Source organism: Mauremys reevesii, linkage group 1, assembly GCF_016161935.1.
Source record: "Mauremys reevesii isolate NIE-2019 linkage group 1, ASM1616193v1, whole genome shotgun sequence".
In the NCBI taxonomy this organism is placed as follows: Eukaryota; Metazoa; Chordata; order Testudines; family Geoemydidae; genus Mauremys; species Mauremys reevesii.
The window spans coordinates 13051539-13077904 of NC_052623.1; the positions used below are offsets into that span (position 1 = coordinate 13051539).

General features: G+C 46.4%; 1 protein-coding gene across 11 annotated transcripts in view; it reads right to left on the reverse strand.

Annotated features, from left to right (window-relative positions):
* The window catches only part of NUMA1 (nuclear mitotic apparatus protein 1), a 69303-nt gene that overhangs the window by 38601 nt on the left and 4336 nt on the right, over window positions 1–26366 (reverse strand). For 6 of the 11 annotated variants that reach the window (XM_039520947.1, XM_039520950.1, XM_039520949.1 and 3 more), the window contains exons 2-3: window positions 24438–24498; window positions 1427–1499 (exon numbers count right to left, since the gene is read on the reverse strand). In XM_039520947.1, coding sequence (XP_039376881.1) covers window positions 1427–1468 — 42 coding nt within the window. In that variant the 5' untranslated portion in view covers window positions 1469–1499; window positions 24438–24498. Of the gene's footprint in view, window positions 1–1426; window positions 1500–7618; window positions 7773–8971; window positions 9120–16049; window positions 16086–24437; window positions 24499–26366 lie in introns of those variants that run through there. The other 5 variants (XM_039520942.1, XM_039520941.1, XM_039520944.1 and 2 more) reach the window with 5 other exon arrangements.

Here is a 26366-nt window from a genome sequence, read left to right on the forward strand (position 1 = left end):
GAAACCCCAGTGCAAGTCCCTGCTGGCCTCCTGCTGTGCTTTAGCCACTAGGCTCACGGCCCCTGCACTGGTTTCAGGGCAAGTTTCCAAGGCGGAACTGACCGGGCCCAGCGTTTCCAATTACAGTAGCTCCTCACTGAACGTCATCCCGGTTAACATTGTTACGTTGCTGATCAATTAGAGAACATGCTCGTTTAAAGCTGCGCAATGCTCCCTTATAATGTCGTTTGGCAGCCGCCTGCTTTGTCCACTGCTTGCAGAAAGAGCAGCCCCCCATCAGCACCCTGAAGTTCCCTGTGGGCAGTCGCCCAGCAGGCTTTCAGTTGCCGGCAGTTCAGCTGTCCCTCCCTGCATGGCCGTGTGCTGCTCCTGCCCTCTGCCTTGGAGCTGCTCCTGGGAGCCTCCTGCTTGCTGTACGGCGGTGGGTGGAAAGAGAGGGAATGTCAGGGTGGTCCCCTGCCCCCCCCCCGCTCCTTTATCCCATCTTCACAGAGTGGGGGTGGGGGGGAGAGAACAGACAACACGTCTCAGTATGGAGGGAGCTTGCTGGCAGCAGCTGCTGCCTCAACTCGCTGATTTACTTAAAAAGGCAATGTACGTAGAGTGGGGTCAGGGTACTTAAACTGGCAAGATAGGTCTCTCTGTCACTTGCACACACTGTGTGTGTCTCTGTCTCTTTCCACTGTGCTGTCTCCCCTCCTTCCATTCGTGCTGCCTTGTAGAGTGTGAAGCAACATTAACAACAACGTGTTAACCCTTGAGGGCTCAGCCGAGTGCTAGTTCATCATTTAGCAGTAAGGCATTCCCTGGGAAATATCCCACCCTCTGACTCCACCACCTCAACCAAGCTTCACAATCATCATTGCTGTGGACAGTATTAAACTGTTTAAAACTTATACTGTGTGTGTGTGTACACACACACACACACACACACACAGGACTTGTCCAGCAAAAAAAAATTTCCCTGGAACCTAACACCGCCTCCCCCCCATTTACATTAATTCTTATAGGGAAATTGAATTTGCTTAAAATCATTTTGCTTAAAGCAGCATTTTTCAGGAACAGAACTACAACGTTAAGCGAGGAGTTACTGAACTCATCAACAGGAATTGTGAGCAAACGTCCCCCCACCCTCACCTGCTACCCGGTCAAATCTGTAGAACTCGGAGCCTTACAGAGAGCAGCCCAGAAGGTGACATTACAAGGCAGGAAGGCTCCAGACCCACCAGTGCCCATCCAACTGCATTCACTCTAATGGCTGATCCCCGCTCAGAGCTGCAGAGGAGGTTCCCCACCCCGCATCCCCAGGGAGAAGTGCATGCCCAAAGAAGCAGGAGCAATTAAGAAGGCCTTGTGCCAAGGGGAGAAGAGCCTCTCCACTCATACTGCAAGGCAAGCAGGCAGAAGTAAGGCATGGACACTTTACCCAGGCCAGGAGAGCACTGGCCCTCGTAGCGTGAAGAGACATCTTTGTGACGCTGCCAGGTTACCCTCCAAACCTAAAAGGGCCAAGAAAAAAAAACAGTAGTTAAAGCCTGAATGGAACATGCAGCTTCATGTACAACCAGCACCGGCCATGGGTTCAGGTCAGAGAGGAACCCATGAAAGGCTACTCTGCTTCTATAGCCCCTTTCCTCGGAGTATCTCGGCACATTGTACAGAAGTGGTGAGACAGCATCTCAATTCACTGGCAGGAAGGCAGAGGTTAAGTGACTCTGCTATGGTACAGCCAAATACATGCCAGGTCTCCTGGCTTCCAGACCCCTGCTGCTGGGTATTGCTAGATATGTATTTAGCACCCTTCATCCTGAAAAGTCTCAAACTTCCTTATGAACTAGTCCGGGGGAATCACTTTATCCAGCCTACAAATGCAACCACCTCTGGGGTAGAACCGATGCATTTCTGCCACACACAACGATGTTACAACTGTTTAGGAGTAGCAGCAAAGAATGCCACATCCACCTGAATGCACAGTGGAGTAGTCGTCTGAGGACCTAAGTTGAAACACAGCTCAGATACCAATTAAAAAACGCCTTGGACCTATGTTGTCTGAGAGAGGTCAGGGCCTGAAGTTTACGTCTCAGCTGAAAGCCATTCCAAGTTCTACAGTGTGTTTATTATCAGAGGGGTAGCCGTGTTAGTCTGGATCTGTAAAAGCAGCAAAGAATCCTGTGGCACCTTATAGACTAACAGACGTTTTGGAGCATGAGCTTTTGTGGGTAAATACCCACTTCGTCGGATGCATGTAGTGGAAATTTCCAGTGTGTTTATGTCACTTCCCCAAGCTGTTCTCTCTATGGCGTAATCAATTTTATTACAGTAGTGTCTAGATACCGACCAATATCCGAGTCCCATCGTGCTGGGCGCCGGATAAAGACCGTAGTAGCCAGTCCCTTCCCCAAAGAGCTTCGGACTAAATAGACAAGAAATAGACAGGCACAGCGTAGGGGAAACAAAATCTGTAAAATAGCTGATTCTAAAGCAAACCACTGCCAGGCTGTCTGCTGAATCCCATCTTTGCTCCCAGGAGACCACATAAATCTTTGCTGGGAATTGTAAGTTATGCAGAGAGTGAGGGTTCTAGGTTAAAGGTGTCTCCCCACTGTTGATGTGGAGAGCAGGTGGTGAATGCCACGATGATGGGGAGACCAGAGAAATTTACTCTGAACTCTATCAGCCAGATCCAGCTCTGCTGGAAGCAGGGATTGGAGTTACAGTAGGCCTGGTTTTAACCCTCCATATCCATTTACAGAATACGGTTCCAAACTAGTCACCAGTTAAGCTTTAGCAGCCATCTGCGGTCTCCTCCGTCCCCACCACATTTGGTGCCACCTCCTCTGGCTCTTCCAAAGAAGGAACTAACCTACTCGGGGCGGTGGGATCTTCTGCTAAGATACAAGCACTACGGGAGGGGCAGGAGTCGTCGAATTATAACACAGTGCGAAGGACCACAAGCAGGGCTGCCCTGGATCCCTTTGTATGGCCTGAGACCAGTGGAAAAGAGCCATTACCACATCTTGGACAAGTACAAACACTGGAGTATGTCAGTACCCACAGGCGTGTGCTGTCCCCACGCAGAACACTGACTTGCCACTGTCGCTCAGTAAGGCAGAGACCAAGCATTTTTTTAGACTAGCCCTGTTCCCCAGCACCCCCCTTCGCCCCCTAATCACTACAGTGCCTTCTCTTTCATCTCCTAAGCTTTGTCTGACCCCCATTTCACTGCCACCCCGAGGAGCAGGTCCATTGACAGCAGTAGGTACAGGACTAAACAGAGAACTGGGGTCAGAGACTCCCAATTTCTAACCCAGCTCTGACACCAGCTCTTCCTCTGGCCTTGAAAATACTCTGCCTTCATCTCCCATCTGTGGGGCTAGAGCCTGCCTGATTCCCAGGGGGATCGCAAGGAGCAGCTGATGTTTGTGGTTTTCCATTGCATTTCATTCTGTCGGTGCGTGAGGTCCTCATTCAGACCCCCGAGACAGCTACAGCAAGACACTGTTCCATCGCCTTTCAGCCTAGGGGCTTGGTCCTTGGAGAGTTACATCTCAGTCCGGTTCCTCCCCACCCACCCTGAACGTTTCAAGCCAAGGCTCCACCATCAAGAGGAGGAGGAGGGGGTCCCCATCAGAGCCGTCCCTCGAGTCAGTGGCATAAAGGCCTTAAACAACTTGTTCTGTAGCAGACTGCCAGGTTTCCTTCACCGCTAGCGGCAGCTGCTGCCTCCCATCCTTCACCCGAAGGGAGCTTCTTAGCCCCACACCCAATTGCTGAGACCGAGCCCACTGGGGGAAGCTACAGGGGATGGAAGGGGGGCTTCTAACAGCATCCAGCATAGATGCTAGCAGCAGCTACTTCTGGCTCGTCCAACCCACCCCTCCCCCACTAAACGGCTGGTTCTGTTTCTCCCCACCCCGCCCCCACCCAGATCACAGCAGGGGGAGGATTTCTCTTCACTCCAGCAGGCTCTCAGCTTAGGAGCTGGCAACCTGTGAGCAGCAGCTGATTCCGCTTGGGTGACGGCCTTCGTGTCCCTGCTAAGCACCAACGCTGCTCTACCTGGAAGAGAGCAGGATCCCAGGAAAACCCAGAGGAGAGCTAAACATGAACTGCTAAGCTGAGACCTAGCAAAGTGTGGCTCAACTCTGAGGCCTCTGAATGTTAGCCAAGCTCCAGGAGAGGCGGGAGCAATTTGATGCTTTGCAGCAGCCTGGTAAGGCAGGCAAAGGGCACGTCGGGATTATTTCCCCCTTTGCTGAAACGCAACCACCACCGAGGCAAAACACAGCAGTCGTTTAACAGCACAGGGCAATACGCCACACAATCCAGAGGGCAGGAAACGCAGCAGAACACTCTAGCCAGTTGGAACTGCAGAGGGAATTTAGGTCAGCAGAATGTAATTAACCAAACCAGACACTAGCTAGGACACTCTCGTAGTGACAAATCTCATCTGAAAAGAGAGATTCCCTCCTCCCCAGGGTTGCACTGAAACATCGGCGGGAACAACGACCGAGGAAGGAATGGATTTTAGAGTTGTAGTGAGCACGATCGCAGGCTTCAGTGTACTAGGCTAAATCTCTCCCTGGTGAAACTCCATGGACTCCAAGGCCTTGTCTGCACTAGCATTCTCGCTCCGTCACGGGTGGGGTCGAACTGGAGGGAAGTGTCAGCAAGAACCTCTTGGTGTTCACAGAGCCCAGTTCACACCTGCCAGGGATGATCCTGGCCAATGGTCCTTCCTAAGCTAGGAGAGCACAGTTAATGAATTACTTTGAAATCAGCACCCTTCCTAGTTCGGCAAGTGCTGGCCAGAGATCAAAGCTCATGGGACCCAGGCTCCTCCCCTTTCCTCTGAAATCCCAGGAAAGCCACACCCAAGAGACTTGCCCATGGAAATGCACCCGGCGGAGCATACTAGAGGCTTTGCTGTGGCATGAGCCGAAAGCTAAGACCTGCACATATCTGACTTTCCTTAGCCACCTCTGAGCCTCCCACCCCTAAAAAGCTTCCAAGGCAGCGCTTTGTAACACACCCTTTAAGGTTCTTCAGGTTCTCTTCCTTGCCTGGGTTTCTTTGGAAGAATCAGACTCCTTCGGGGAGAGGAAAAAAACCCTCATAAAATTGGTCAGATTCCCGTTTTGCTGGAGACCTGGAAAGAGGTTCTGGAGAGAGCTGGGGAGGCTTGTTCTCTGGAGAGATGAAAGGGCTCCTGTATTGGGCCCTTCTCACATTTCAAACACCATGATAAGAAACTCCTCCCCTTGCTCCGCTCCACGGTCTCCTGTTAACTCTTTCTGGGGAATCGCAGCAGCACCAATGCTGTCCTGGGAGGGAGGGGAGATACCCCATCCCTACAGCCACCGCAGCGCCAGGGCACTGCTGTACTCCTACCTCTGGCATTTACCATGAAATGAGCACTAAGAACCAGTCCCTTTTAGAGCTGCCAGATCCATTTCCTTCTGATGACTGGAGCTAACACAAACCATCTGCTGGAGGGGATGAAATCGAACTCCCGGACTTTGGAGCCAATTAGCCGAGCTCTAGCCAAGGGAAGCTGCAGTAAGCACCAGCAGAGGAGACCCCCCCCACCCCAGTGCCACCGCCTATTACCAGCACGTTGGAGTAGCCTGCGTCTTTACCCCGTCTCACTCGGTTCCATGGCAGCTCATGGGCAGCGCAGCGACCTTTGCTTCCTGTGGGGTTGCCACACTGTTACAGCACAGCAGAGAATGAAGGCAGATAAAACACGCGCAATACTGGGCACTACAGAACGGAAGGGGGCCGGACGGCTAAGGGTTTGGGGAGGTGGAAGGAGTGGTTATAACCAGAGCTCAGAGGAAGTTCAGACACCTACCAGCCGGAGGATTAAATCTTCTAGCCAGGTGAGGAAGGAGGAGCTAGAGGGACACCCACCAGTGAGGTTCAGGCCAGCTGCCAGGAAAGGGCAGGGTGCTGTACTTTTTACCGACACGCTGTCCCTACCGGCTGCTTAGGGACACTCATCAGCCGCTGGCTAATAGGTACAAGAACAGGAAGGTCCACAGGCCCCTTCTTGCTGTTGGAAAAGCAACGCTGGGTCTCTGCTCCATGCTCCAGAGCTCCCTGGCTTCTTTAAGGGGTGCAAGACAGGCCTTCACTTGCTCTCTCCTTCAGACTTGTTTTGTTGCCTTCCTCCCCAGGATAACTCCACTTCCCAGGTTAGCTGCCGCTCCTCAGCGCTCTCCCAAGCAAGAGCACAAAGTGACGGATTTCTGACCGTGGCATTGTCGCTCACAGGTTCTAAACACCAGCAGTGAAACGGACGAGTCTGGTTCATTTCAATTCAGCTGTTTGCCACAGCCCCTGGGGCAGCAGCAGCGATAATGGAGGGTCTATCTACAGATGCTGAAAGACAGCACTGCAGCAGTTCACACTCCATTTCCATTGGGAGAGCTTTCCTTGTAGCCACCAGGACTTGGAACTTATGCTTGAAAAGACCAAAGCGAATCGATGCTGCAGAAGGTCACGGGTTAGACCCTCAGTCACCAGGGAAGATTTCCTTCTTGCTGCTGGTTGAGTGACTGCTTGGAGTTTTCAAGGTCTGCTTAGACCACGCCATTTCTCAACCCCGTCTGGTGAAGAGAGCAGAGAACATCTGCGCAAACCATGGCTTTGCTGGAAACACGCCACCTGTTACCACCTAAATTCCAGCACACAAAGGAATACTAACAGGATACAGAACCTATTGCCTCCAGGTCACAGATTCGCTCGTTCAAACCTGGCTCAGGCTGGCAGCACCAAACGTTTACCTTCTGATGGCTGTTAAGGCTGACATGAAGGGAGATGCTTTTTGATTCTCTTTGAGCTCAAGTGGCAGAGATTCAAGAGCTGAATGTCCAGGATTCTGCTCCCAGCTCCACAGGGGTCATGGTTTATCTAGCGATTATGCAAGAGTCCAGATACTCTGGTGATGAGCATCTTTAGTGCACCTGAGTTAAACAGTCTTGGTCTAATTCCTAGCAGGCAGCTTTTCACATCACAAAAACAACCATCACAATCAGCACACTTGATTGCCAAAAGATTGAATACCCCAGGGAAACTGTTGCCTCATCCCTAGAGGCAGCTTCTCCGAATCAGGACTGAGATGCAGCGGGAGCAGGGTAGAGACTTGCTGGTGAAAACTGCTGGACACTGCAAGAAATTCACATTTTTTTAAAAAACCCTCTAGGCTGCTATATTTCTAACTTGAATGCGTTAAGTTGTGCACCTCAATGAAGTGCCCCCTTTCCCACCTGCAGCTCCTGTTGACTTCAGTGGGATGCTCAGCACCTGTGAAAGTCTGGCCCCTCTTATCTGGGGAACACAAGATTGAAAATTTTAGCTTAAGTAACTAATCTTTCCAACACCTCTGTGGTGCTAGCCCCGTTATCCAGACGAAAAAAGCGAGGCACAGCGTGAAACAGCCTGTTACTACGTAGTCCTTCCTCCTCCTGTCCACTTGTTTGTCTCCCTTGCCTTTTAGATTATAAATTCTTTAAGGCATGAACTCGTTTAAGACGTAGGATGCGTAGCATAAAAGGGCCTGAACCTGGGTGAGCCCTTCAATGCAAATAATAGAATAGTAAATTAAGTGACTTGCCCAAGAACAGAGGAAGTCGGTGTCCAAGATGGGATTATAACTCCAGCCTCCTTCGCTCTCAGCCTTGTGCTCAGACCACTTCTTGGTCACAGCCAGCCTGTGGCGCTGCTGATGCCTGACAGACAGGTCTACGCCTGGCAGAGCGGCTCGCTCCCTAGGGAGAGTAGAGACCATATACTCCCTTGGAGGAGGAGACATGCCAGCCATCGATCTTCCTTGCTTGAGGCAGACATGCTCGCTGCGCTCTTCCTCACTTCAAGGATGGGAAAGAAAGGTCAGCAGCTCAAAGGGAAGAAAAATTTAATTTCCGCCGCAAGGCCACATTCATGGTGGCGGAATCGGTGTTGGTGATACCTGAATAAAAGCTTTCAAATGTGACGTGACAAAAGCCTCAGTCTTGCTACCGGTGCTTCACAACTGCAGGTACCACCCTGACACCCGAAGCCCCACACCACTGCAGAAGAAGTATCCTCCCCTGGGCTGAGCACAAGGGGAGTAAAATCCAACCCTGACAGAATACGCTGCACTAACGGTTCAATACGTGGCTGTTCAGGGGAGTTACAGCAGCACTGGACAGACACACGACTGGTTTTAACATGAGGGACTGTGCTCTGCTGCTTGACCCGAGTGGCTAACCCAGGCAAAACACCATGTTAGGCAAGGATGTTCCTTTGGATTTAGCAATTCTGCTAACAAACCACACACCCAGAGGAAGGGACGATCCACTCCCACTCCTCTAGTCCCCAGCATGGCTGCTTGTTTATATTCTCCCTCTTCTCTCCCCCCGCCCCCCGATTCCCTATTCCTCAGAGCTCTGGCCTGGATTTAGAGGAAAGAGGAGGAACGGGGGGCGTGATCCGTTTGCAGAAAGCACGCAGCAATTTGCCTGAATTTGAGCGCTTGCCACTTGGTCATTAACCAACACCACAGTCTTTCACGTACATCTCTCTCACCCCCCCCCTCCCCAAAATCAGGTTTGCGTCTATTCCCAGCCCCCACTGGCCTGATGAAAGGGGCCACCCCCCCACCGAGCGCAGTCAGTACAAAGACATTTATTTTGAAGAAAAAAAAAAACAAAAAACCACCCTCTCCACGGGAAGCCAAAACTCCCGGATGTTGGCAAATCAAACATAGCCTGTCGCTTCAGAGTTTAGCTACTTATTCGCACCTTTCAGGGCAAGCAGGAGATCTTGATCCTGCTGATTTTAAAGAATCCCGACAACCCATCCCGACTTTGGAGCTAGGAGACCGTGATTTTATTATTATTTTTAAAACACCCCCCTCCACGCCGCCCCCCTCCATCCATGTTTAAACAAACAAGGAAGACAGAGAAAGTCTTCGCTGAGGCCTTACCAGACTTCTAAAGCCACAATCTGTGTAAGGGTTTTAATCCGCCATTAGCATTTAAACCCTTGGAAGAGACCAAAAAAGGGAGAGTAACCCCACACAAAAGAAAAGTTGTTGGTTTTCTTCTCAGGCTGGCAGGAGATGGTTCCCCCGCTTCCTGGCCCACAGCCAGAGAGACGTCACAGCAAGGAGTCTGCTTTCTTTAAAGGCACACGGCACAAAAAGACGCGCGGCCGGAGCAGCCTCAGTAGGTGGCAAGCTGCCACCAAATTCAGAAATGGACAGTCGTGCTAAATGGACACATTGTAGGAAACCGAGCCGCCCCTGTTAAACCTTTTCCTAGATCTAGACGCTTGTTGCGACCAGTTTACGCGGCATTCCACCAGAGAAGGAATGATCAGGCTTGGCACCTACGCAGCGCCACACAGACATTAAAGGGAAATCCTTAGGCAGCCGTGTTCGTTTCATAGCTCCATGTGAAACTAGACAAATTCAGACTGGAGGTAAGGTGTGAATTACTCTCACCCTTAAAAATGTATCATTGGAACAATTTACCAAGGGAATTATTCAGGGGACCTGGCTACAAAGCCCTGTGCTACACAGGAGGGCAGACTAGGTTATCACAATGTGCCCTTCTGGCCCTCGAATCCAGGGAGAGTCATTTTCATTTTCGCCATTTAAGAGCAATACCCACCCCACCTTCAGCTCCAAAAGGTCTTGGAACCAGAGTGGGGCTAGTGATGGGGCATTATTAAAAACAGGCAGCTCAGAGACTTGGTGCCACTGTAACACAACTACTATCAAAAAAAAGGGGGCTGGGGCCCCAAGCCCCATTTTAAAATCATTTTCAGTTTGTGTTTGAGCGCCCGGATACTCTGCAATTCAGACTTGAAGACACAGATCCAGCTAACCTGGCTTTTCAGATGGTTTGGCTGGGAAAAGCCTTGTTTAAGCGCACCCGGGTTTCATGCGGTTGTGGACTGGCACAATTCCACTCGAAATCCGTGGAGCTGGAACTATGCTTAAGAGAGTTTTAGAGCTCCATGTTTAAACTCTCCACGACACAGGGACTCAAAAAAGGACCTAGCGGATACCAGATTTTTAAAAAAGCCAAACAGGATGAACATCCCAATTATTGCTGGTTTAAGAAGTTAGTGGGGAAAAAAAATATGTACATTCATGAAGGGTGAAAAGTGCCCTTCAACCTGGGCAGGTCGGTGTTTAACCCTTTCCCTGCTGTTGACTGAAGTTCGCAGACACATCTTTGAATTGATCCTCTCTGTTGTGGTTGGGTACATCCCAGCCTTCCCTTGGAAATATGGCTGCTGAAACCTACGCACATTCCTGCAGTGGCCAGAGGGTTTCTAGCTGCCTGCCCGCTCTGGCAACGACTGGGGAATTTGAGAGGAAGGGTCAGAGTTTTCCCCCTACCACTATTCAAAGGGCCCTCCCAAATGCATACCCACAGGATGTGCAACAGTAGCCAACCCAGCAGAGCTTTCAGCCCTAGGACGTGCCCTGTCAGTAAAGCAGGAGCAGATGCCCAAAGCTATACCACAGCTGCTGTTAAGTGTACAATGGCCACTGCATTAGGCTGCACAGTTGCTGCACACCCAGAAGCTAGATTACAGCCTTGCATGCACATTGGAGGATACAATAAGCATTGCAGACCTTGTCAATCTATACAGCTTCCTTTCTAAATTCAGTCTAATATAGCTAGACTTACCTCTCAGCTCAACGGCTGCTGATACATTTTAGGGGGACTGAAGGGCCAGCACGGCTGGTTGAATAGACACAAAGCTGTCAACAGAAGTTTGTGTTTTGGGGTCGACCTGTGGTCAGAGCACAGGACTAGGTGCACGAGACCTTGCTTCTGGCTCCTGGTTCTGCAAATGACTCACTGTATGACAGTGGGAAAGTCACAGCCTTTGCCCTCAGTTTCTCCCAGCTCTAGAAATGAGGACACTTCTTCCTATTTTGCAGATGGTTTGAGGTTTACTTCGTTAGCATCTGTAAAGCATTCAAGACCATCAGAAAGCAATATATACACGCTGCAGAGTGTTCTTACTATGTCTGGGCAGGGACAATGCTTTACTGTCCTCTAAGCATCTCAAAGTGCTTTGCAGACATCCCCTGATTAAGCCTTACAAATACACTTGAAGCAAGAATCCTCCCGTTTTTCAGACAGGGAAATGAAGGCACAGTTTAGTTACTTGCCCAAGGTCACACAGGTAGAGCCACTGTTATTTCTATTAGCAGTTAAGAGCCCTAGTCATGGGCCAGAATCCCACTGTGCTAGATGTTGTACGAACACAGAAGAAGACTGTTTCTGCCCTAGAGCTCAAAATAGACCCCAAGTCCAATTCCTGCTCCCGTTCGTTACAACAATGCCTCTGCTACATAGAAAGCTTTCCGTTTCCACCCTCTCTCTCTAGTCCCGTTCACCCTTGACAAGTAAAAGAATCACTTGTACCAATAGTAGGCAAAATGCTTTCAGACGAGTAACACCCAAGATCACTATAATTAGGCTTGGAAGGATTAGATTTTTATCGGTAAATGTCAGTAAAGGTCTATTTCACCACACACACAACTGACAGGAAAATATTTTCCTATCTGTATATTTCTATTATTATAGATAAATAAGAAAAATGCTGCTTGAGAACTTATGAGTCAAAATCCAGTCATTTAGACTTCTGAATTAGGCTTGTTACAAACAGACTAACGAATGAACAGTAAAAACAGGTTGTAACAATGCTGCCCCTGGGAGCCAGCTGAGGTCACTCAATTAGGGTGAACTGCAAACAGAACGGGGCAGACAAACCCCCAAATCTGGTGGATATTCCAATACTTAGATTTACCAACCAGCACAAAACAGCTCCTGTGTTACCTCACTGGTTACTCAGAAATCCAAACAATGCAGTTCCCTTAAAGAGTCCAGTTTCAGGCCTCCATCCAGACACACGTCAGATATGATGATGATTACTGAAAATCTCATCTCATCATATAAAAGAAAAGGTTCTTCCAATCCCAAAGGATCAGCCACACACCCAGGTCCAATTATAACTTAGATCTTACCCAAAATACACACTAGAGCCAATTCTTATTAACTAAGCTAAAATTCTTTTAAAAAGAAAAGAGAGAGAGTTGGTTAAAAGATCAATATAGATACAGACTTGAACTCAATTTTTGAGGTTCAGATACAGAGCAGAGATTAGCTTGTATTTACCAAGAGTCCCTTTGGACTATAATGTATGAACTATTTCTAATGTCCATATTCAGGGTGACTCCAGGGATGATTTAGTTGGGTTTGGTCCTGCTTTGAGCAGGGGGTTGGACTAGATACCTCCTGAGGTCCCTTCCAACCCTGAGATTCTATGATTCTATGATTCCAGTCAGTGACTGGGGACCTCAATTCTTATGGGTTAGGGTTTCCCCTTCTTGAAACCCAAAGCAAATTTGAGATGAAGCAGGATCATGTCCCAGGGTTTTTATACGGTTCCAGCAGCCTTTTGGCCTGAGAAAACAATAGGCTTAACTCTCCTTCTCCCAAACATCCTGGCAATTAGCACAGGGTAATTGATCCATTAAACAGTTCAGATACAGGTTACCACAACCTTCAAAGAGACATATAGACAATAATACTATTTCACTCAAGTATCTTCCTAAATATCAATATTCCTTTTTTGCTCTTTGAATCAAAGCTATGGTAATAGACAAGACTTGTTTGCTTACATCACAAGACCTGAAGCAAACATCTACTCTATCTCTAACAATGCAGATTTTCATTTCAAAGCTCTGTTTATTTACGGATCTTCCTAACCAGTCTTTAAAGTTGGGCCATGGGTCAGGTCAGTCTGTGAGTTAATTCTTTCTGGCCCTATGTCAACTTTCAGTGAGATATTATATTACTCTCATAACGTTTCACAGGTACCATTTTGTTTAAAGAATATTTACTTGGTATATTTTGACAAGTGATAGACAATTTGAGTTTCAGCGGTTTATAAAGCTTGAATTTTTTGAATCTCAACATCTATAGTCATTAAATAATCCTCTGGATCCTCCACCCACTAATTTCCCACAACTGTGAAAAAATAAAATCAATATAAATAAATAAAATGCTTTAAAAATAAATCAATATTATCTATCAAAATTACAAAAAAATTGAATTATGCTAAGTCTAACTATAACTGAAAGACTGGAGACCGTCTTTTTTCCATTTATTGTGTGCCAATTATAACACTTTGTATATGGCCCATTTAATTTCCCCTCTCCCCAACGTTCAGTTTCTCCTGTTTGAACCTTTTACGCAAGGGGGAGACCCATTTTTTAAAAACATTCATAAGTGTGGTTGTGAGACCAGAGAAGTTAGCACAGGCACTAATGGACAGGTACTAGCATATTATGATGGCAAGTGGTATTATAAATAGGGCTGTCAAAAATTAATCGCAATTAATTGCACTGTTAAACAATAATAGAATACCATTTATTTCAATATTTTTGGATGTTTTCTACATTTTCAAATATATTGATTTCAATTACAATACAGAATACAAAGTGTACAGTGCTCACTTTGTATTTATATTTGATTACAAATATTTGCACTGTAAAAAAAAGAAATAGTATTTTTCAATTCCCCTAATACAAGTACTGTAGTGCAATCCCTTTATCATGAAAGTTGAACTTACAATTGTAGAATTATGTACAAAAAAACTGCACTCAAAAATAAAACAATCGTGAAAGTGCAACTTATAAATGTAGATTTTTTTTTGTTTGTTTGTTACATAAGTGCACTCAAAAACAAAACAATGTAAAACTTTAGAGCCTACAAGGCCACTCAGTCCTACTTCTTGTTCAGCCAATTGCTAAGACAAACAAGTTTGTTTATATTTACAGGAGATAATGCTGCCTGCTTCCTGTTTACAAAGTCACCTGAAAGTGAGACTAGGCATTTGCATAGCACTGTTGTAGCCTGCATTTCAAGATATTTAAGTGCCAGATGCGCTAGATTCACATGTCCTTTCATGCTTCAATCACCATTCCGGAGGACATGCATCTATGCTAATGATGGGTTCTGCTTGATAACGACCCAAAGCAGAGCGGACCGACGCATGTTCATTTTCATCATCATGAGTCAGATGCCACCAGGAGAAGGTGGATTTTCGTTTTTGGTGGTTCGGGTTCTGTAGTTTCCACACTGAAGTGTTGCTCTTTTAAGACTTCTGAAAGCATGCACCACACCTCGTCCCTCTCAGCTTTTGGAAGACGCTTCAGATTCTTAAACCTTGGGTCGAATGCTGTAGCTATCTTTAGAAATCTCACATTGGTACCTTCTTTGCATTTTGTCAAATCTGCAGTGAAAGTGTTCGTAAAAACCAACATGTGCTGAGTAATCATTCGAGACGGCTATAACCTGAAATATGGCAGAATGTGGGTGTAAAAGAGCAGGGGACATACAATTCTTCCCCAAGGAGTTCAGTCACAAATTTAATTAACTTTTTTTTTTTTAAACGAGCGTCATCAGCATGGAAACATGTCCTCTGGAATGGTGGCCAAAGCATAAAGGGGCATATGAATGTTTAGCATATCTGGCACGTAAATACCTTGTAATGCCAGCTACAAAAGTGCCATGCAAATGCCTGTTCTCACTTTCAGGTAACATTGTGAATAAGACGCGGGCAGCATTATCTCCCATAAATGTAAACAAACTTGTTTGTCTTAGCGATTGGCTGAACAAGAAGTAGGACTGAGCAGCCTTGTAGGCTCTAAAGTTTTACATTGTTTTGTTTTTGAGTGCAGTTATGTACCAAACAAACAAAAAAATCTATATTTGTAAATTGCACTTTCAGGATAAAAAGATTGCACTACAGTACTTGTATAAAGGTAACTGAAAAATACTGTTTCTTTTGTTTATCATTTTTACTGTGCAAATATTTGTAAGAAAAAATAATATACTATGAGCACTGTACACTGTGTACTGTGTTGTAATTGAAGTTAATATATTTGAAAAATGTAGAAAAACATCCAAAAATATTTAATACATTTCAATTGGTATTCTATTGTTTAACAGTGCAATTAAAACTGCGATTAACCACGATTAATTTTTTTGAGTTAACGGTGATTAATCGACAAACCTAATTATAAAAAAGTCTTTACATACAGATCAAGAAAATCCTTTTAACTCAATTTTTAAAAATACCCTAGATTTCAAGGCGACATTGTCCCCTTAACTAACTTGAGTTTTCACATCAATTGGGCCTTGTCTAGACTTAGACTTTAGAGGTGTGATGTTAAAACACATTCTGGCACTTTTGAAAAATCTGGTGTAGATTGGGCAGGGTATACTTTAACATATGCTAACCTGGGCTTTAGCGTGTGATAGAAGCAGCGTGCCTGTCTTCACTTGACACTTCAAGTGAATTAGTTAGAGCAGAGTCACTTCAGATGAGGGAAATGACTAAACATTTCACTGGCACAATGAGAATAAATCACCACCGTAAGCCCCATCTGACCCCAGCGCAGCACATCCGCACTGCGGCTTTGCATCAGCGTAGCTGACCCAGTGCAAAAGAGATACCCAGTATAGACATGGCCTTTCAGAGTGTTGTCACTGTGATGGGTAACAAATGTAGCAAGTTTTAAGTGACATTTTACCAAGGTCTAGGTATTTCAGTGACCACCACCACCACATTATCCAAGTGCTTCACAAGCTTTGCTGAATTTATCCGTCACACCCTACCTTGCAGTGTGTAACTATGCTGGGTCTGACGGGACCCAACTGAGGTGCCAATTCAGGACAAATTGCTTAAAACAGGGCAGTTACAGCCCAAGGCTGGGGGTTTTTCACCTCTAAGGCAAACCAAACCAGCCAGACAAAGGGGACTTCGGTTTCACCCCACTGGCTAACCACAAGTCACACAAGCAATTCCCGTAGACACTCCAGTCTCCCAGTATCACCACCAGTGCCACTCATTATGGGGACTAATGGTTATGAAAACCAACACACCAGTTAAAGAAAAAAGGTTCTTCTGATCCCAAAGGACCAAGACCCAGACCCAGGTCAATATAAAAATCAGATCTTACCCACCAATCACGCTGTTGCCAATCCTTTAGAATCTAAAATCTAAAGGTTTATTCATAAAAAGAAAAAGATAGAGATGAGAGCTAGAATTGGTTAAATGGAATCAATTCTTGGTTCAGGCTTGTAGCAGTAATAGAATAAACTGCAGGTTCAAATCAAGTCTCTGGAACATCCCCAGCTGGGATGGGTCATTCAGTCCTTTGTGCAGAGCTTCTGTTTGTAGCAAAATCCCTCCAGAGGTAAGAAGCAGGATTGAAGACAAGACGGAGATGAGGCATCAGCCTTTTATAGTCTCTTCCAGGTGTAAGAACACTTCTTTGTTCTTACTGTGGAAAATTACAGCAAAATGGAGTCTGGAGTCACATGGGCCAGTCCCTGCATACTTTGCTGAGTCACAAGGCGTGTCTGCCTTCTCTCCATGGGTCAGTTGTGTAGCTGATGGTTCTTAATGGGCCATCAAGCAGGCTAGGCAGAGCTGACACCAACTTGTCTGGGGTATCACCCAGAAGCACAGCATCATTTTGAAATACAGACAGACAGTGTAGAGCCAATACTTATAACTTTAAATACAAAAATGATACATGCACACAGACAGCGTAATCACAACCAGCAACCCATAACCTGGTCTTAGACACCTCATTTGACCCCCTTTAGACAAGATTTGGTGCCACTACAGGACTTTGGTTGCAAACATGTTCTATATGGTCCCAGTTCAAATCAATAATGTGACACAGTGGAACTAAGGAACAGAGATATAAAGTGACTTGACAAAGGTCACATAAGGAGTCAGTGGCTAAGCCTGGAATTGAACCTGACTCTTGTCCAATGCTTTTATCCACAGGCCATCATATTCAGCACCCGTGTTCCAAGGGACTCGGACTCTGTCAGGTAAACACACGTGTATAAGTCCAGTGTCCTGATCCTCAAAGTCAGGAGACCCTAGATTTAATCATAGAATCATAGAACTGGAAGGGACATCGAGAGGTCATCTAATCTAGTCCCCTGCACTCATGGCAGGACTAAGTATTGTTTACATCATCCCTGACAGGTGTTTGTCAAACTTGCTTTTAAAAACCTCCAATGATGGAGATCCCACAACCTCCCCGGGCAATTTATTCCAGTGCTTAACCACCCTGACAGTTAGGAAGTTTTCCCTAATGTGCAGCCTAAACCGCCGTTGCTGCAATTTAAGTCCATTGCTTCTTGTCCTGTCCTCAGAGGTTAAGGAAAACAGTTTCTCTCCCTCCTCCTTATAACAACCTTTGACATACTTAAAAATTTATGTCCCCCCTCAATCTTCTCTTTTCCAGATTAAACAAACCCAATCATTTCAATCTTCCCTCACAGATCATGTTTTCTAGACCTTGAATAATTTCTGTTGCACTTTCTCCAATTTGTCCACATCTTTCCTGAAATGTAGCACCAAGAACTGGATACAATACTCCAGTTGAGGCCTAGCCAATGTGGAATAGAATGGAAGAATTACTTATGTCTTGCTTACAACACTCCTGCTAATACATCCCAGAATGATGTTTGCTTTTTTGCAACAGTGTTACATGATTGACTCATATTTAACTTGTAATCCACTATGACCCCCAGACCCCTTTCCGCAGTTCTCCTTCCTAGGCAGTCATTTCCCATTTTGTATGTGTGCAACTGACTGTTCCTAAGTGGAGCACTTCACATTAATCCTTATTGAATTTCATCCTAGTTACTTCAGACCATTTCCCCAGTTTGTCCAGATCATTTTGAATTTTAATCCTATCCACCAAAGCACTTGCAACCCCTCCCAGCTTGGTATTGTCCGCAAACTTTAACTGTCCTTTCTATGCAGTTATCTAAATCATTGAGGATATTGAACAGAACCAGACCCATAACTGATCCCTGCAGGACCTCACTTGATATGCCCTTCCAGCTTGACTGAACCATTGATCATTACTCTCTAGGAATAGTTTTCCAATCAGTTATGCACCCACCTCACAGTAGCTTCACCGAGGTTGTATTTCCCTAGTTTGTTTATGAGAGGGTAATGAGACAGTATCAAAAGCCTTAGTGAAGTCAAGATATACCACGTCTACTGCTTCCCCTATCTACAAGGCTTATTACCAACCTAACAGCTTTCTTTGACAGGGTTTGATATGATTTGTTCTTGGCTGACTGTTGCTGATATGCTGACTGTTACTTATCACCACCTCCCCATCCTCTTTAAAAGGTCAGTTCACATCTGATACAAAACAGAAGCTCTACAGGAATAAGGTTTTACACAGATCAAGACTATAGTTTCCATGATTGCTCCTTTTAATTCCAATGATAAGTTTAATCAACAATTTAATTTTTCCCTAAAGCGTGTACAACATATTGCAGCGCTGAGGCAGCGTATAAGAATTTGACAATGAAAAGGAACAGAATAAAAACAAATTGACTAGTTGATTTTTTTTGTCCAAGCCGAGAGCAATGCAAAAAGCAAACTTACACAATATCGAAGAGTAAATCAGATTTCTGTCATGAAAAGAACATCAATGGTTTTTTTTTAGTGGTAGATGAGGTGGTTTTTTTCAACCTCTGAATTTGTTTTTCATCTGAGACCCTATCCCAGCCCAAGGAGCAAATCTCTAAGTATCCATCACTCATCTGCTTACGGAAGAATGAAGCTTCCACATTTTAGCACCATGTCGCAATCAGCCCACTAGGATGACCACTTCCGGACTGTTAGTTTGACCTCCTTTATAGGGGCAGATTTGCAGCCAATGGGGACAAACAAACGAGGTGTTTTCTACTAGAATCTGACCATTTCGCTCACTGAGGTTCTAGAGATCCCAGGAGCATGTTCTGGCTGCAAGTAGAACCATGGTGGCACTGATCGCAAAAATCAAGTGGGGCCATTATTGTTCAAGTCTGTCACCCTTCTCTGTGGGAAGACAGGAGGACAGCTATCAGACCTCATTTTGAAAAGCCATTTCTCGATGCTAGCAGTCTCGGCAAACATCAACCTGTCTTCAACGTTCCCCATTTGCGAAGGCTGAGGCATGGCATCTTTGGCTGTCTCCGGGGTCGAGGAACTCTTGAGCAGTGTTCCACAAGGCTCAGTTCTGTCTCACCCCCACCCCAAAAGCACGTGAGGCCACTGAGAACGTAGCAAGCAGTCCTGGGGCCAGTTTCCCTCAGACTCAGGGATCAGACCATCTAGGCTTTCATCAGCCACCAGGGTATTAGTCACCAAACGTCAGCCCTGCCAGGAAAAATTCAGTCCAGACAAGAAGAGAAGTGACAGTAGTGGGTCTGAGGAGGAGAAACTGGAGGCCATGTCTCATCTATTGAGGGTTCATAATCTAAAGTACCAGGCCAGTCCCACAGTTCTCCCTCACAGATAGAGATATCGCACAGAGGTGTCGGGAGGATTAAATACTTAACGCCTGTAGAACTGACAAGGATGACAAGCACTGAGTAGTCCGTCTCCAGCCAAAAATCCCTTAGAGAAGAGAATGTCTAATCATTCCAAAGGCCTGTTAAATCAACATATTTAGGCTTTAAAGTGCAAGCACTGGTCAACTCTCCACTGAGGATCATCATGCTTCACCAGAAACACACAGCTGGATTTTCCTCATTATCCTCCTCAAAATTCTCCTTTTTCGCAATGCCGACAAAACCCTTGACAACGGTCAGGCTGCTGGTGTGCTGAGACTACAGCCGATCATGCTGACCAATATTATCCCCCTTCTGTCTGTATCCACCTGCCCTGTATCCGTCTGTTGCTTTGCGTCTTATACTGAGATTGGAAGCTCTTTGGGCAGGGACTGTTTGTACAGCACCTAGCACAATGGAGTCCTGGTCCGTAACTAGGACTCTGAGGTGCGACAGTAACGCAAATAATAAACATTTGCCTGTTATCTCTGAGGTCTTGTCAACACTGATTCCTACAGTAAAACACACAGCATGGTAATCCCACGAAATGGTTTGGTCTTGCACAGTGCACAGGACTGAACCATTATTTAACCTTGTTCTCAGCTGGACAGTTGTATGGCTCTAGTTATGGTTCAGAAACTGAGTTAGATCCCACCTACCTTACAATCATGTCATAACTAGATCAATATCTTCATTAATGGTCTGGAGGATGGCATGGACGGCACCCTCAGCAAGTTTGAAGATGACACTAAACTCGGAGGAGTGGTAGATACGCTGGAAGGTAGGGATAGGATACAGAGGGTCCTAGACAAATTAGAGGATTGGGCAAAAAGAAATCTGGTGAGGTTCAACAAGGACAAGTGCAGAGTCCTGCACTTAGGACGGAAGAATCTCATGCACTGTTACAGACTAGGGACCGAATGGCTAGGCTGCAGTTCTGCAGAAAAAGACCTAGGAGTTACAGTGGATGAGAAGCTGGATATGAGTCGACAGTGGGCCCTTATTGCCAAGAAGGCTAACGGCATTTTGGGCTGTATAAGTAGGAGCACTGCCAGCAGATCGAGGGATGTGATCATTCCCCTCTATTCAGAATTGGTGAGGCCTCATCTGGAGTACTGGGTCCAGTTTTGGGCCCCACACTAAAAGAAAGATGTGGAAAAATTGGCAAGAGTCCAGCGGAGGGCAACAAAAATGCTTAGGGGGCTGGAGCACATGACTGATGAGGAGCGGCTGAAGGAACTGGGATTGGTTAGTCTGCAGAAGAGAAGAATGATGGGGGATTTGATAGCTGCTTTCAACTACCTGAAAGGAGGTTCGAAAGAGGATGGATCTAGACTGTTCTCAGTGGTACCAGAAGACAGAACAAGGAGTAATGGTCTCAAGTTGCAGCGGGTGAGGGTGGTGAAGCACTGGAATGGGTTATCTAGGGAGGTGGTGGAATCTCCTTCCTTAGAGGTTTTTAAGGTCAGGCTTGACAAAGCCCTGGCTGGGATGATTTAGTTGGGGATTGGTCCTGCTTTGAGCAGGGCGTTGGACTAGATACCTCCTGAAGTCACTTCCAGCCCTGATACTCTATGATTCATTTCTCCCAACAGAGTAGCAATTATTTTGTAGATGGCCTCTGTCTACATTTGGACTTAAATGGGGTTGGCAAAACCTTAAGAGCTGACACAGGCAGAGAGTATAAATGCCCTGTCCCCAGGTTTGGAATATGGTTTGGGATAACGGTGTAACAGCTGGCCTCTGTGCGTGCTGACTTGGAGAATAGTGATATCACCTCGCTAGCAAGAGCAGTGCTTTTGCCAATGATGTTAACTGGGAAAAGGGTTCACTGTTCTCTACAAGCAATTCCTGTCTCAGGCCTGACAAATTCACTACACCTGATATACTGCTTGCATGGTATTTATCCAGAAAGGTAATTTGTGAGGTCTCTACTGAAAGCTTGTAACTTATCAATATCCATAATCATTGTGATGTGTGTGTATGGGTAATATGTAGGGAATAATGTAATCAAAGACAACCACAAACAATCAAAACCACTTGAAGGTAAAAAGGAACATTATAACTTGTCTACACTTGAAATGCTACAGCAGCACGACTACAGCTGTGACACTGTTGGGGCTTCAGTGTAGACACTACATAGACGAACCGGAGGGGTTCTCCGGTCAGCTTTAGGCAACTCAACTCCTGGAGAGGTAGTAGGTAGGTCAACAGAAGTCGTCTTCCATCAACGTAGTGCTGTCTATGCTGTGAGTTAGGTTGGCTTAACTATACTGCTCCGCGTGTTTTCCCGAACCCCTCCGAGAGATGTAGTTAAGCCAATTTAATTTTTTTAGCATAGACCAGGCCTCCGTATATAGCAGGCAAAGAAAGACCCTCTGCTTCCATGCACTGAGGCTCCCCTTGTCCATTCCCAGTCTTACAGAGAACTCTGAAATCCCACTCACCAGGCAAATGGGAACTTTGGATGGGTGTGCAAGCTGCAGGCCACTGAAAGTGCAGGGAGGCAGAGAGGAGCCATGGGGAAGAAAGCATGAAGGAGTTAAGATCATAGAAGAGCATGAGGTCGATTTTTGCAGATTTTTAAGGCCAGATGCGATCGTTATGACAGTCTGTTCTGACCTCCTGCATATCAAAGACCAGAGAATCTCTCCCAGTTACTTCTTTTTCAAACCCATAACTACTGTTTGGATTAAAGTATCTCTTTTAGAACAGGATCCTGTCTTGGTTCAAGAGATGGAGAATCCATCAAATCCCTAGATAAGTATATGGATTCCAAGGCCAGAAAGAATAATGGTGATCATCTAGTCTGACCTCTTGGATAACATAGGACACAGAACTTCTCCACAACAATTCCTAGTGCCTCTCTCTTAGAAAAACATCCAAGCTTGATTTAAAAATAGTCGGTGATGGAGAATCCACCACCACCCGTCAGAAATTGTTCCAATAATTGTTCTGTTAGTCTATAAGGTGCCACAGGACTCTTTGTTGCGTTTCCAATAATTAATTACTCTCACTGTTAAAAATTTGCACCTTATTTCTAGTCTGAATTGATCAAGATTCCACTTCCAGCCGTTGGACCATATTATACCTTCCTCTGCTAGACTGCAGAGCCCATTACTAAACATTTAATCCCCATGTAGATACTCAAAGAAAGAGAATCTGGGATTTCTGAGAGTAGCCAGTGTCACAGACTGGACTGTAATCAAGTCACCCCTTCACCTTCTCTTTGTTACGTTGAATAGACTCAGGAAGCTCAGTCTATCACTATAATCATTCTCGTGACTCTTCTCTGAGCCCTTTCCAATTGATCAGCTTCCTTCCTGAATTGCGGGCACCAGAACTAGGCACAGTATATTACATCAACGCCTTTATCAAACTTAAAATCTCATCAAAAGAAAGCAAGTTGGTTTGACAGAATCTATTTTCCATAACCCATGTTGATTTACATTAATTATATTACCCTCCTTGCTTCTTTATTTATCACAGGGTTTCTCAAACAGGGGTCACCACTTCTGTAGGGAAAGCCCCTGTCGGGCCAGGCCGGTGTGTTTACCTGCCCCGTCCTCAGGTCCGGCTGATCGCGGTTCCCACTGGCCGCAGATCACTGCTCCAGGCCAATGGGAGCTGCTGGAAGCGGCACTGGCCAAGGGACTTATTGGCCACCGCTTCACCATTTCAGCTGCTCCATTATCTTGCCCAGGACTGATGTCAGGCTGACAAGCCTATAATTACCCAGATCATCCCATTTACTCTTTTTAAAAATTGGCACATCAAACTTTCTTCCAGTCTTCTGGAACTTCCCCAGTGCTCCAAGACTTACTGAAAATCAGGAAGGTGCTCCAGTCATTAATTCCCTCACTTTCAAAAATTTGCACCTTATTTCTAGTCAGAATTTTCCAACTGTTGGCTCTCTTTATGCCTTTTCCTGCTAGATTAAAGAGCTGCCTACAATCTCTTCCCCATATCGGTGTTTGTAGACCACAATCAAGTCAGCTCTTAGCTTATCCAAGAGAAAGTTAAATAGATTTAGCTTCTTAAATATCAGTACAATGCAGATTGACCCGTGAACCATTCTTGTTGCTCTTTTCTAAAGATTTTCCAATTTTTCACTATTCTTTTTAAACTGTGGACATCAGAAATGGACACAATATCCAGTAATGGTCCTACTAATGCCATATACAGAGGTAATACCACCTCCCTAGTCTTACTTGACCTTCCTCTGCGTACACATCCAAGGATCATGTTTGCCTTCTTAGCTATAGCATCACACAGGAGTCCAAGGTGTAGGAGCAGAGGCCCCAGAATTGGTCTCTCTTTCAGCAAGGGAAGGGAGGCAGAGAATTCACGTCAGGGGAGCGAGCTGTGAAGAAGCGGCTTTGGGAGCGGTCGAGTGGAGGGCACAGGGCAGGGTATTCTTCACCCTGGCTAGCCGATTTACTCCTTGGGTTAGTATTTTTATGTTGGATACGTTTTTCCAAGTCCTGCTCAGCCCCCCCATGGACAATCGGATGTTAAATCCCAGAGCACAGCCATGGCAGTGAAAAAGACAGTCTTACCTCTTACCACTACAGCTTTAAGGTACATCATGATATAAAGAAGAGGCAGGCCTACAAATCCCACCCAACTCCTGCCCACTCCATTTCTATCCTAGGGGATAAGCTGCAGCATCCTGACCACCTCAGAACATAAATTTAATGGAAAACCCCAACATCTGCTGGCAAACCTGTTTGCCAGAAGCTGGGAATGAGCGACAGGGGATGGATCACTTGGTGACGACCTGTTCTGTTCATTCCCTCTGGGGCACCTGGCACTGGCCACTGTTGGAAGACAGGACGCTGGGCTAGATGCACCTTTGGTCTGACCCAGTAGGGCCAGTCTTACGTTCAAACAGATTATATTTACACTAGAGAAGCATGACACACAACAGTGAAAGTAGTTACTGGGAATATGAAGCAACATATGCAGAGGAGACACATAAAGGAGACTTACCTTAGAGAGAGAAAGACAAAAGGGATGCAAGTCCCCTTAGATGGGTCCAGCCATAAAAACACTACAACAAAAGAAAAAGTGTGATCAGCCTCTAACTGCTTTAAAAGACACAAGCAACCAGAACTGGACACCCAGTTGCCCTTCCAATTTCTGTGGCTTTACTATTACATTTCTTTAAAAACAGGGAAGTGCATCTCTCCCCCTGTTGCTGTGATGGATGAAAGCTAACAGGGGAGCTGGCTGACTGTACAGAGGAAACAGCAAGCCTGATTAGACAAAGTGCAGGCTTTCAGTTATACGGTAGCCTGAGGTGTTACCTGTAACACAGCAGATAAAACAACTGTACAGAGAGGTTATTTGTAGTGCCCCGCTGTGCTGGTTGCTGTAAGCGCACACAGGAACGGTCCCGCCTGCACTGCAGCTGGGAGGTTTAGTTCTCAGTCTGGGTAGACGTATACACTAAAAATAGCAGCGTGGCCACAGCGGTGCAGGCCGCGGCTCAGGCCAGCCACCCAAATACAATCCCCCTCGGCTCGCTCAGAGTTAGCGCACGTACGTCTACCCAAGCTAGGAATGACCCCTCCCAGCTGCCGTGCCTAACGCTATGTCTACGCTGGCAACTGAACGACAAAACTTGTGTCTTTCAGAGGTGTTGAACCCCCTCCCCGCCCAACAAGCGCCAGTGTGAACAGCGCATTGTCAGCAGGAGCTAGAGTGACCAGATGTCCCGATTTTATAGGGACGGTCTCGATTTTGGGGTTTTTTTCTTCTATAGGCTCCTATCACCCCCTACCCCCATCCCGATTTTTCACATTTGCTGTCTGGTCACCCTAGCAGGAGCGCTCTTCTGCTGACACTGCAAATGCCGCTCGTTGTGGGTGGAAGTTTCCTGTCAGCAGGAGAGCCGACAAACAGTGGCTACACTGCACGGCTGTAGCGACACAGCCATGTCGCTCAAAGCTGTGTAGTGTAGACACAGCCTAAGGGTACGTCTTCACTACCCGCCAGATCGGCGGGTAGCAATCGATTTCTCAGAGTTCGATATATCGTGTCTCATCTAGACGCGATATATCGAACCCCGAACACTCCCGTCGACTCCGGAACTCCACCGGAGCGAGTGGCGGTAGCGGAGTCGACGGGGGAGCCGCGGACGTCGATCCCGCACCGTGAGGACGGGTAAGTAATTCGAGCTAAGGTACTTCGACTTCAGCTACGCTATTCACGTAGCTGAAGTTGCGTACCTTAGATCGACGCCCCCCCCAGTGTAGACCAGGCCTCAGAGACAGTCCCTGCTCCAAAGACCTTAACATAGACAAGACAAAGCGTGGGAGGAGAGCGATATTTTGTTTCAGGGTTTGTAACGTCACCCAGAGAGAATAGGTGGTCCAGTGGTCAGGTCACTAGCTTAGCACTTGCGAGAGCTGGGTTCAACTCCCTGCTCCACTGCAGACTTCCTGTGTGACTTCGGGCAAGTCCCTTGGTGCCTCAGTTTCCCCACCTGTAAAGTCAGGATGATAGCACTGCCCTGCCTCACAGGGCTTTTACGAAGGGAAAAAAAATAGATTAAAGATTGTGAGGGGCTCAGATACTCCAGTGATGGCAGCCAGGTAAGTACCAGAGATCACTAGATCCTCACCCATCCCTGGAGCATTTATCGCCACTTTGCAGATTGGGAAACTGAGGTACGGCGAGTATGTCTACACCTTGCAGCTGGGACCCAATTTGTTGGGCAGGCTTGGACTCGGGTGGCACTTACACATTTGAAGTGTTGGACCCATTAATTCATGTTTCTTGAATAGCTCTACGCCAACAGAGAACAGACCTTAAGCTGCTTGGAAGATACCCAACTAAAACAAGGATCTTGCACATACCTGCCCAATAATCCAGGCTGCATGGAAGGAGACTTGCATAGTTTTACATAACCCCAGC